At 59.1% G+C, this 11,850-nt stretch overlaps 1 protein-coding gene across 1 annotated transcript; it reads right to left on the bottom strand.

Annotated features, from left to right (window-relative positions):
* Nucleotides 1-249: 249 nt before the first annotated feature.
* Nucleotides 250-4,181, bottom strand: LOC134055797 (basic proline-rich protein-like). Its single transcript, XM_062512256.1, has 6 exons — nt 4,044-4,181; nt 3,907-3,944; nt 3,705-3,756; nt 3,620-3,652; nt 604-2,038; nt 250-545 (listed from the first exon to the last, which is right to left on the bottom strand). The coding sequence occupies exons 1-6, from the start codon at nt 4,179-4,181 to the stop codon at nt 250-252; spliced, it is 1,992 nt and encodes a 663-aa protein (XP_062368240.1).
* Nucleotides 4,182-11,850: the final 7,669 nt, after the last annotated feature.

Raw genomic sequence — 11,850 nt, forward strand, 5'->3', positions numbered from 1 at the left:
CCCTCTGGGATCCTTCGGGATCCTTTAAAATCCTCTGGGGTCTTTTGGGACCTTTTGGGATCCTTCTGGAACCTTTGGGATCCTTTGTGATCCTTCAGGACCCTCTGGGATCCGTTGGGATCCTCCAGGAACCTTCGGGATCCTTCAGGACCTTTTGGGATCCCTTGGGATCCTTTAGGACCCTTCCCCTATTTCCGACAGCCCCCACACCCATCCCCCTCCCCGCCCCCATCCCCGGGGCCGGATCCCTCAGTGGATCCCTGGGTGGATCCCGTCCCATATCCCGTCCCGGATCCCGTCCCAGATCCCATCCCGGACCCCTGGGTGGATCCCGTCCCAGATCCCGTCCCGGATCCCATCCCAGACCCCTGGGTGGATCCCGTCCCGTATCCCATCCCGGATCCCATCCCGGATCCCGTCCCGGATCCCATCCCGGACCCCTGGGCGGATCCCGGTCCCCGGCGGATCGGGATGTGCCCCCCGATGCGGGCGGGGTCGCGCAGCCCCGGCACGAAGGGGATCCCGGGATTCTTGTAACCGGGGCGCTGCCGAGATCCCGAAAATCCCCCGGAGGATCCCGATCCGCCCCCGTAGGATCCAGACCCTCCGTAGGATCCCGATCCGCCCCCGTAGGATCCTGATCCACCCCCATAGGATCCCGAATCCCCTCCATAGGATCCCCCATAGGATCCCGGTCTGCCCCCATAGGATCCCCCATAGGATCCTGATCCACTCCCATAGGATCCCCCATAGGATCCCGATCCACCCCCATAGGATCCCCCATAGGATCCCGATCCACTCCCATAGGATCCCCCATAGGATCCCGGTCTGCCCCCGTAGGATCCCGAATCCCCTCCATAGGATCCCCCATAGGATCCCGGTCTGCCCCCATGGGATCCCGATCCACCCCCATAGGATCCCCCGTAGGATCCCGATCCACTCCCATAGGATCCCCCATAGGATCCTGGTCTTCCATAGGATCCTGATCCCCCATGGGATCCCGATCCACCCCCATAGGATCCCCCATAGGATCCCGATCCGCCCCCATAGGATCCTGGTCTTCCATAGGACCCCGATCCACTCCCGTAGGATCCCGGTCTGCCCCCATAGGATCCCGATCCACCCCCATAGGATCCCCCATAGGATCCTGGTCTTCCATAGGACCCTGATCCCCCATAGGATCCCGATCCACTCCCATAGGATCCCCCGTAGGATCCCGGTCTGCCCCCATAGGATCCTGGTCTTCCATAGGACCCTGATCCCCCATAGGATCCCGATCCACCCCCATAGGATCCCCCGTAGGATCCCGAGGATCCCCCGTAGGAATCCAGGCCCCCGTAGGAGCTGGATCCACTTCCCCCAGGTCTTCCCGATCCAGATCCTGATCCGGATCCAGGTCTTTGTGATCCAGATCCTGATCCGGGTCTGCCCGGTCCCGATCCAGATCCAGGTTTTCCTGATCCAGATCCCGATCCGGGTTTTCCTGATCCGGATCCTGATCCGGGTTTTCCTGATCCAGATCCGTAGGACCCTGAGCTGGATCCCCCATAGGATCCCGATCCCCCCCCGTAGGATCCCAAATTTCCAGAGGATCCCGAGGTGCCATAGGATCCCGGATTTCCGTAGGATCCCCCATAGGATCCCGAATCTCCTCCATAGGATCCCGAGCTTCCCCCATAGGATCCCGAGCTTCCAGAAGATCCCGATCCACCTCCGGAGGATCCCGGTCTACCCCCATGGGATCCCAGATTCCCAGAAGGTCCCGAACTTCCCCCATAGGATCCCGAATTTCCATAGGAACCTGAACTTCCCCCATAGGATCCCGAATTTCCACCATAGGATCCCGAACTTCCCCCATAGGATCCCGAATCTCCCCCGGCGGATCCCGAATCTCCCCCGGCGGATCCCGGATTCCCGTCGGATCCCGATCCCGATCCCAGCTGGGGGCTGAGGATTCCCGGCGGATCCTTGCAGGGATCGACCCCGGCCGTGAGCGGGGCCAGGGCGGGGGAGGGGCTGGAACAGCGCCCCCAGGCGGCTGCGGGGGAGGGGCACCAGTTCACACCAGTTCACACCAGTACACACCGGTTCAAACCGGTTCACACTGGTTTGTACTGGTTTGTGTTGGTTTGTACCGGTACAGCCCAGTTTGTACCAGCTCATCCCAGTTCCTTCCAGCCCATCCCAGTTAATTCCCAGTTCTTCCCAGTTCTCATCCCACTCCATCCCAGTTCCTCCCAGTCAATCCCAGTCCACCCCAGCTCATCACAGTTCTTCCCAGTTCCTGTCCCAGTCCATCCCAGTTCATCCCAGTTCCTCCCAGTCCACCCCAGTCCATTTCATCCCAGTTCCTCCCAGTCTATCCCAATCCATCCCAGTCCATCCCAGTCCCACCCCAGCTCATCCCAGCTCATCCCAGTCCATCCCAGTTTGTCCCAGTTCATCCCAGTCACCGCAGCCCTGCCCAGATTCCGTATCCATCATTCCCAGTCCCTCCCAGTCCATCCCAGTTCATCCCAGTCACTCCCAAATTCCCTATCATTCTATCTCCGGCCCTCCCAGTCCCTCCCAGTCCCTCCCAGTTCCTGTCCCAGTTTTCCTTCCTGACCCCATCCCAGCCATCCCAGTCTAACCCAGTATATCCCAGTGCTCTGTCCAAGGAGAATCTATTCCCAGTCCATCCCAGTCCATCCCAGTGCCCCCCAGTCCCCTCCTCGTCTCTCCCAGTCCATCCCAGTTCCATCCCAGTCCATCCCAGTCCCTCCCAATCCCACCCCAGTCTCCCGAGTCTCCATCCCTGTCCATCCCAGTTCCCACACTCTCCATCCCAGTCCATCCCAGTCCATCCCAGTGCCCCCCAATCTCCTCCCAGTCCAACCCAGTCCATCCCAGTGCCCCTCAATCCCCTCCCAGTCCATCCCAGTCCATCCCAGTCCATCCCAGTGCCCCTCAATCCCCTCCCAGTCCATCCCAGTCCATCCCAGTCCATCCCAGTGCCCCTCAATCCCCTCCCAGTCCATCCCAGTCCATCCCAGTCCATCCCAGTGCCCCTCAATCCCCTCCCAGTCCATCCCAGTCCATCCCAGTGCCCCCCAATCTCCTCCCAGTCCATCCCAGTCCATCCCAGTGCCCCCCAGTCCCCTCCCAATCCATCCCAGTCCATCCCAGTGCCCCCCAGTCCCCTCCTCGTCTCTCCCAGTCCATCCCAGTTCCCCCAGTCTCCATCCCAGTGCCCTCCAGTCCCCTCCCGGTCTCTCCCAGTCCATCCCAGTTCCCCCAGTCTCACCGGGCAGCAGCAGCAGCAGCAGCAGGGCGGGGGCCGGAGGGGCCGGGGCGGAGCCATCGGGGCCAGGTGAGCCCAGGTGTGCCCAGGTGAGCCCAGGTGTGCCCAGGTGAGCCCAGGTGGGACAGGAGGGGACAGGAGGGGACCTGGGGACACCTTAAATAGCCCAGGTGAGGGGGGAGGGGCCCAGGTGGGGCTGGGGAGGGAGGGGGCCCCACCCCACCCCCAAAATCCTCTGAGTCACCGGGATTGACCTGCTTGGGGTGGGGGGGGTGGGGACACACCTGGGGACACACCTGGGGGGAGGGGGACACACCTGGGGGGAGGGGGACACACCTGGGGACACCTGAGATACACGTGGGGACACACCTGGGGAGGAGGGGGACACACCTGGGGGGATGGGGGCACACCTGGAGCACACCTGGATCACACCTGAGGGCACCTGGAATACCTGGAAGGCACCTGAAGTCCACCTGGAGGGAATTGGGATACCTGGATCACACCTGGATCACATCTGGAATACTTGGAACACACCTGGATCACATCTCCAATACCTGGAGCACACCTGGATCACTCCTGAGGGGTCACCTGGTTCTCCCCCAGCTGAGGGAGTCAGGGCTCACCTGGCTGGGATCAAGATCAGGATCAAGTCAGAGCTCACCTGTCCAGGTGTGGGGTCAGGGTCAGGATTGGGGTCAGAGCTCACCTGTCCAGGTGTGGGGTCAGGGCTCACCTGTCCAGGTGTGACATCACCACTCACCTGGCTGGGATTGAGATCAGTGCTCACCTGTCCAGGTGTGGGGTCAGGATCAGGATCGGGGTCAGGGCTCACCTGCCCAGGTGTGGGGTCAGGGCTCACCTGCCCAGCCATGACGTCATCACACACCTGCCCAGCCATGACGTCATCGCTCACCTGGGTCAGGATTTGGGTGCGACCGACGCCGAGGTGACCCCGACCCCCACCCCGGGGTGCGGCCCCAGGTGAGGGGGGGAGGGGCCGGCAGGTGAGGTCAGGTGGGGGTGGGGGAGGGGAGGGAGAGACGCGGCCACCGCCCCTCCCCCACCCCTCACCCCCCCCAGGGGATCCCGGGAATTTGGGAGAAATTTGGGGGAATTTTGGGATCTGGGGAGTCCAGGAAAGGGAATTTGGGGAGATTTGGGGCAATTTGGGGAATTTTTGGGAATTTGGGGCAATTTGGGGGAAATTTGGGGGAATTTGGGGGAATTTAGGGAAACTTGAGGGGATTTGGGGGAAAATTTGGGGGGATTTGGGGAAAATTTGGCATCCAGGAGGGTCTGGAGGGTCCCGGAAAAGGAAATTTGGGGAAATTTGGGGCAATTTTTGGAGGAATTTGGGATCTGGGGGAGTCCCAGGAGAGAAAATTTTGGGGGAATTTTGGGCGGAACTCCCGAGATTTGAGCGGAATTTTTGGGGCCGCGCGGCTCCGACCCCACCCCCTCAAAAAAAAACAAAAACAAAACAAAAAACCCCCCCCAAAAAAAACCAAAACCAAAACTAAACAAAACAAATAAAAAACCCCAAAAATCCCTTCCGAGGCCCCTCCCCCTCCCCAAGCCCCGCCCCCTCCCCAAGCCCCGCCCCCATTTCCGCACACAAAGGCGAACTCCACCCCTCCCCCACCCCCCCAAAAAAACACCCCCGAGAGCCCCAAAATCCCCGAATTTCCCCCCAAAACTTTTTTTTTTGCCCCTCCCCCACCCTCCCCGATATTTTTTTTTTAAAGTTTTATTTTCACCCCTCCCCCACCCTCCAAATTTCCCCTTTTTTTTTTTTTTTTTTTTTGGGGGGGGGGGGGAGGGGGATTTTGAAGGGAAGCCCCTCCTCCCCCCTCCCGCCCCTCCCCCTCCCCCCCCCAGGAAAAGCCGCTTTTCCTCCCCCTCCCCCCGCCCCTCCCCCACCCCTCCCCTCCCCCCCCCCCTCCGCTTCCTCCCGGTCCCTCCCGCGCTCCAGCCCGGGGTGAGTATTTTGGGGACCCCTCCCCCACCCCTTCCCAAATTTTGGGGGGGATCCCTCGAGGTTGGGTGGGGGAGGGGCGTGGGACCACCCCCCCCTTTTTTTTTTTGGGGGGGGGATTTCCCCTCCCCCCTTCTTTTATTTTTTTTTCCCGTTTTTTTTTTCACCCAAAAAAAAAAAAAAAACCCCGCTCCGAGTTCTCCCCTCCCCCCACCGGACACACCCCGCGCGCTCCTGGGGGGGTCCCCAAAATTTTTTTTTGGGGGGGGGGGGAGGGGGGAGAAGGGAGGGGGGGGCTCAAGGATTTCTCCCTCCCCTCCCCCACCCCGCGGTGATTTTTTTTTTTTTTTTTTTTTTCTTTTTGGGGCGTTTTCCTTCGCTTTTGGGATTCCTGGGATGCTCCCGGCGCGCCCCTCCCCCCGCTCCTCCTCCCATCCCCCGCGGATTTTTTTTTTTTTTTTTTTTTTGGGAATTCTCGCGGGGTTTTTTGGGAATTCCCGCGTTGGTTTATTTATTTATTTATTTATTTATTTAATTTTTGGGGGGGGATTTCCCTCCTCCGGATTTTTGGGATTTTCCCCCTCCCCGCCCCCCCCAAGGATTTCCTGCGACCCCCGCCCGGATTTTTTTGGGGATTCGACCGAAATTTCCCCGAAATTCCCACAAAATTTACCTTTCCCCAAATTCCCCCAATTTTTTCCCCCCAGAATTCCCGGGATTTCCCCAAAAAATTATCCCCCCAAATTCCTTTAATATCCCCGGGATTCCCCAAAAAACTATGCCCCAAAATAATTCCCAGAATTCCCCTAAAATTATGCCCCTCAAAAATTCCCCCCAAATTATCCCCAAAATTCCCGTAATTCCCCAAAAATTATCCCCCAAAATTCCCCCCAAAATTTATCCCCAAAATTCCTTTAAAATCCCTGAGATTTCCCTGAAATTATCCCCCAAAATTCCCGAAATTCCCCCAAAATTCCCCTCCAGTTGCCCCCAAATCCTTGGTGGCCACTGTCCCTTCCCTGGTGGCTCCACTGTCCCCAAACCCAATCCCAGTCCCCCCGTGCTGGGTCCCCAAATGTCCCCAAATGTCCCCAAATGTCCCCAAATGGCCCCAAATGGCCCCAAATGGCCCCCGCAGTTCTCGGTGTCCCACTGTCCCCTCCCTGTCCCCTCACTGTCCCCAAATGTCCCCTCAGTGTCCCCAAATGTCCCCTCCCTGTCCCCAAATGTCCCCTCACTGTCCCCTCAGTGTCCCCTCAGTGTCCCCAAATGTCCCCTCCCTGTCCCCAAATGTCCCCTCAGTGTCCCCAAATGTCCCCTCCCTGTCCCCAAATGTCCCCTCAGTGTCCCCAAATGTCCCCTCCCTGTCCCCAAATGTCCCCTCCCTGTCCCCTCCGTGTCCCCTCAGTGTCCCCAAATGTCCCCTCCCTGTCCCCTCAGTGTCCCCTCCCTGTCCCCAAATGTCCCCTCCCTGTCCCCTCAGTGTCCCCTCCCTGTCCCCAAATGTCCCCTCACTGTCCCCGCTGTCCCTGCAGTCCCCGCTGTCCCCTCGGGATGGCGCTCCCGAGCTGGAAGCTGCAGCTGCTGCAGCGGCGGCGCCGGGAGGAGGAGGCGGCGGCGCGCAGGGAGCGCGAGCAGCGGGAGCGCGCGGAGCAGGTGCCCACCTGGAAACGGGAACTGCTGGAGAGGAGGAGAGCGCGGGGCGGCACCGGGGGCACACCTGGGACCGGGGGAACAGGGGACACACCTGGGCACGGGGGCACACCTGGGTATGGGGGCACACCTGGGCACAGGGGCACACCTGGGTATGGGGGCACACCTGGGACCGGGGGCACACCTGGGTATGGGGGCACACCTGGGACCGGGGGAACAGGGGACACACCTGGGCGCGGGGGCACGCCTGGGTATGGGGGAACAGGGGGCACACCTGAGTACGGGGGCACACCTGGGTACGGGGGCACGCCTGGGTATGGGGGAACACCTGGGCACGGGGGAACACCTGGGTATGGGGGAACACCTGGGTATGGGGGAACACCTGGGACTGGGGGCACCGGGGGCACACCTGGGTATGACGGCACACCTGGTCATGGGAGGACACCTGGGTCAGGGGTAACACCTGGATCAGGGGTCACACCTGGATCAGGTGTCACATCTGAGCTCAGTGTCACACCTGGATCAGGTGTCACACCTGGATCAGGTGTCACATCTGAGCTCAGTGTCACACCTGGATCAGGTGTCACACCTGGGCAGGTGGGTCTGGGCGGGTCCCTGGCACCAGGGAAGAGCCACAGCTCCGAGGTGTTGGAGAAATGTGGCCGTGCCGAAAATCCCACCTGGGATCCCCAAAGTCATCCCCAAAATCATCCCTGGAATCCCCAAAATTCCCCCCCAAAATCCCAAAATTCTCCCCAGGATCCCAAAAATCCCCCCCAAAATCCCAAAAATCCTCACCGAGATCCCCAAAATTCCCCTCAAGATCCCAAAAATTCCCCTCCAGATCTCAAAAATTCCCCTCAAGGTCCCAAAAATTCTCCTCAAAATTCCTCCTGGGATCCCCAAAACTCCCCCCAAGACCCCAAAAATCCTCTCTGGGATCTCGAAAATCCTGTCCAGGATGTCCAAAATCCTTCCTGGGATCCCCAAAATTCCTCCTGGGATCCCCAAAATCTCCAAAATTCCCCCCAGGATCCCCAAAATCCCCCCCGGGGCTGCGTGAGCCGCCTGCGGAGCCACTTTGTCCCCGAGGGTCCCACCCTGGGAGGGGACGAGGGGCGTGGGGTGGTCACCAAGGAGGGGTCACTCGAGGGTCAAGGGTCAGCCAAGGGTTTGGGGACAGGTGAGGGACAAGGAACGGTCAAGGGCCACGGAGTGACCGCTGGCGTGGGGACAGCGGTCAGGGGGATGGTCAGGAACTGGAAGGTGGTGGAGGGCCGGGGGGGTCAGGGGACATCGGGGACATCGGGGACAGCGAACGGCCACGAGCCCTCGGGGCCACCCAGGACTTCAGGGTCACCATTGCTGACCACACTGACCACAGCCGCTGTCACCTCCCCGGCACCGCTGGCCGGTGATGGCCCCGTGTCCAGCAGTGTCCCTGTGGTCACTGTCCCCGTGTCCACTGATGTCCCCGTGTCCAGTGATGTCCCCGTGTCCAGTGATGTCCCTGTGTCCAGTGATGTCCCTGTGTCCAAGACTGTCCCGACTTCCGGTGCCACTGTCCCGACTTCCGGTGCCACTGTCCCGACTTCCGGTGCCATCGTTCATGTGTCGAGGACTGTCCCCACTTCCGGTGCCACTGTCCCCACTTCCGGTGCCACTGTCCCCGCTTCCGGTACCATCGTCCCTGTGTCCAGGACTGTCTCCACTTCCAGTGCCACTGTCCCTGTGTCCAGCTCTGTCCCTGTGTCCAGGACTGTCTCCACTTCCGGTGCCACTGTCCCCACTTCCGGTGCCACTGTCCCTCTGTCCAGCTCTGTTCCTGTGTCCAGGACTGTCCCTACTTCCGGTGCCACTGTCCCCGTGTCCATCCGGGCGGTGTCCCCTCGCCGTGACCCCCCGTGTCCCCCGCCGTGTCCCCACCCCGCCCTGCAGCGCCGCAGCGGCAACACCATCACCGTGCGGCCCTGCCGCAGCCATGCTGGCCCTGCTGCTGGCCCGGCTGCTGGCCCTGCCGGCCCTGGAGGTGGCCCTGGTGGCCCCGGGGGTGAGCAGGGTCCCCCCAAGAAGCGCTACCCCACGGCCGAGCAGATCCAGGTGATCGGGGGGTACCTGGCGCTGTCCCGCTCCTGCCTGGCCAAGAACGACGCCCGGCGCAAGAAGGTACCGGTGTCACCTGAATGTCACCTGTGTCACGTGAGTGTGATCTGTGTGTCACCTGAGCGATGTGTGTGTCACCTGAGTGTCACCTGTGTGTCACCTATGTCACCTGTGTGTGATCTGAGTGTCACCTGTGTCACTTCAGTGTCACCTGTGTCATTTGAGTGTCACCTGTGTCACCTGTGTGTGATCTGTATCACCTGTGTGTCACCTGAGCGATGTGTCACCTGAGTGTCACCTGTGTCACCTCAGTGTCACCTCAGTGTCACCCGAGCGATGTGTGTGTCACCTGTGTATGATCTGTGTCACCTGTGTCACCTGAGTGCCCAATTCCCCCAAATCCCCCCAAAATGTCCCCAAATGTCCCCCCCAAGCTGAAGATCTGGTTCAGCGAGCGCGACCTGGAGCGAACCTTCTCGTACCCGTCCGAGGGGGCGGCGCTGGCGGCCTGGGGACCCCCCGAGGACCCCCCCGGGACCCCCCCGGGACCCCCCGGGCAGGAGGAGGAGGAGGAGGAGGAGGAGGAAGAAGAGGAGACCCCTCCCCCCATGAAGGGGGTACCGGGGGGGCTGCGGGGCCGGGCGCTGATCGTGGGTGGGTGATGTGGATTTGATAAATTTGGGTTGGGGGATTTTTTTGGAGGGAATTTTTAGGGATTTTTTGGGGGGGTTGGTTAGTTCAGGTGTTTTTTGTTTTTTGGGTTTTTTTGGGGGGATTTGAGCGGGGGCTTTGGTTAAGTTGGGGGAAATTATTTGGGATTTTTTGGGGATTTGAGAGGGGGATTTGGTAAATTTAAGGGATTTTTTTTTTGAGAATTGTTAGGGATTTTTTTTGGCATTTGCTTAATTCAGGGGGGATTTTTATTTTATTTAGGGGGATTTGGGGGAGTTTGGTTAATTTGGGGGAAAATCTTTTAGGATTTTGGGGCATTTGAGGGGGGGTTTGGTTAATTAAAGGGGGAATTTTGGGGAGTTTTGTGGGGATTTGAGGTGGATTTTGGGGGTTTGGGGGGAATTTTGGAGGTCTTGGGATGGGATTTGTGGGGGGCTGTTTTTAACATGGGGGTGGAATTTGGGGGGATTTGGGGGAATTTGGGGTCCTGGATGATCTTGGGAAGCTCTGAGGGTGATAATGGTGGATTTGAGGAAATTTTGGGGCAATTTTGGGGGAATTGGGGGTCCCTGACCCATTTTTCCCCCCTCCCCCAGACGAGTCCTGCCGTCGGTAACCCCGGCCCAGCCCCCCCGGGACCCCCTGAGACCCCCCGGAGGGGCAGGACAGGGACGGACACTCGGACAGGGACGGACATTCGGACAATGACCCCCCCCCCCAAGCCACTCTGGGGGGGTTCCAGAACATTCTGCCCACCCTGGCGGGGTCTGGGGGGGGATTTTTTCATCCCATTTTTTATCTTTCTTATTACCAGGGGAGGGGGGGGTTAATTATCCATAATGAGGTTTTTTTAGCCTTATTAAGGGATTTTTATACTGGGGACGGGGAATTTTGTCAGTATTCAGCCAACCAGAGCTGGCCCAGTTTGGACTGGGCCAGGCCCCCTTTGGACTGGTTGGGGTGGGGGCCAAAGCTGAGACAGTGTTTGGGGGCGGGGGGCAAAGCTGCTTTAAAGGGGGGGTGGGGGATGGGGATGGGGATGGGGAGGGGGCGGATTTGTGGGGGAGAAGGGGCAAAAACAGCGCAGGTTGGAGTAGGCCGAAGCCTGTGGCCTGTTCTTGTAGCCGTGGCAACGAAGCCTGCGGCCTGTGTACTCCTAAGGCCTTTGTCTGTTGCCACGGCAACAGTCTGTGGTCTGTTCCTGTTGCCATGGCGATGAAGCCTGCGGCCTGGGAACTCCCAAGGCCTGCTTTGGTCACCGTGACACCGAAGCCTGCGGCCTGTGTACTCCTAAGGCCTTTGTCTGTTGCCACGGCAACAGTCTATGCCTGTTCCTGTTGCCTTGGTGATGAAGCCTACGGCCTGTGTACTCCCAAGGCCTGCTCAAGTTGCCATGGCAACAGTCTGCTGATCTGTGGCCTTCTCCTGTTGCTATGTCAACAAAGCCTGCAGCCTGCCTACTCCAAAGGCCTGTTCCTGTCGCCATGGTGATGAAGCCTGAGGCCTGCAAATTCCCAAGGCCTGCTCAAGTTGCCACGGCAACAGTATGAGGCCTTTTCCTGTTGCTGTGGTAATGAAGCCTGTGGCCTGTGTACTCCTAAAGCTTCGGCCTGCTCTCATCACCACGGCAACGAAGCCTGCGGCCTGCGTACACCCAAGGCCTGCTCCTGTTGTCGGGTTACGAAGCCTGCGGCCTGCTCTCGTCACCATGGCAACGCTCTGGTGCTTGGCCGCGCTTGTATCGCGACAGTGACGATAAATGCCGGTGTCGGTGACAATAAACGCTGACCTCGGCTGCTGTGACCCTGGCTGGTGACATCAGGGATGGGAGGTGGTGAAGGGGAGGGTGAAATATGGAAAAAAATTGAAAATCCGACCCCAAAATTATATAAAAAAAAAAATCTTTAAAAAAGGCTTAAAAATCTTTTTTAAAGGCTCAAAAAAAAGCCTAAAAATGGGGCAAGAAAACCTAAAAAAAAAAAAAAAGCATCAGAAAGGTTCCAAAAACAAACAAAAGGATTCAAAAAAACCTAAACATTTCCAATCCCTCAAATTTTTGGGGTTCAGGGCACTACAAGCAGTTTCTGAGGGGAAAAAGGGAATTTTTCATTATTAAAGGGAAATTTTGGGGGAGGGAATGGGGGTTGAGGGGGAATAAAGGGAC

Source organism: Cinclus cinclus, chromosome 35 (genome assembly GCF_963662255.1).
Source record: "Cinclus cinclus chromosome 35, bCinCin1.1, whole genome shotgun sequence".
NCBI classification, from domain to species: domain Eukaryota; kingdom Metazoa; phylum Chordata; class Aves; order Passeriformes; family Cinclidae; genus Cinclus; species Cinclus cinclus.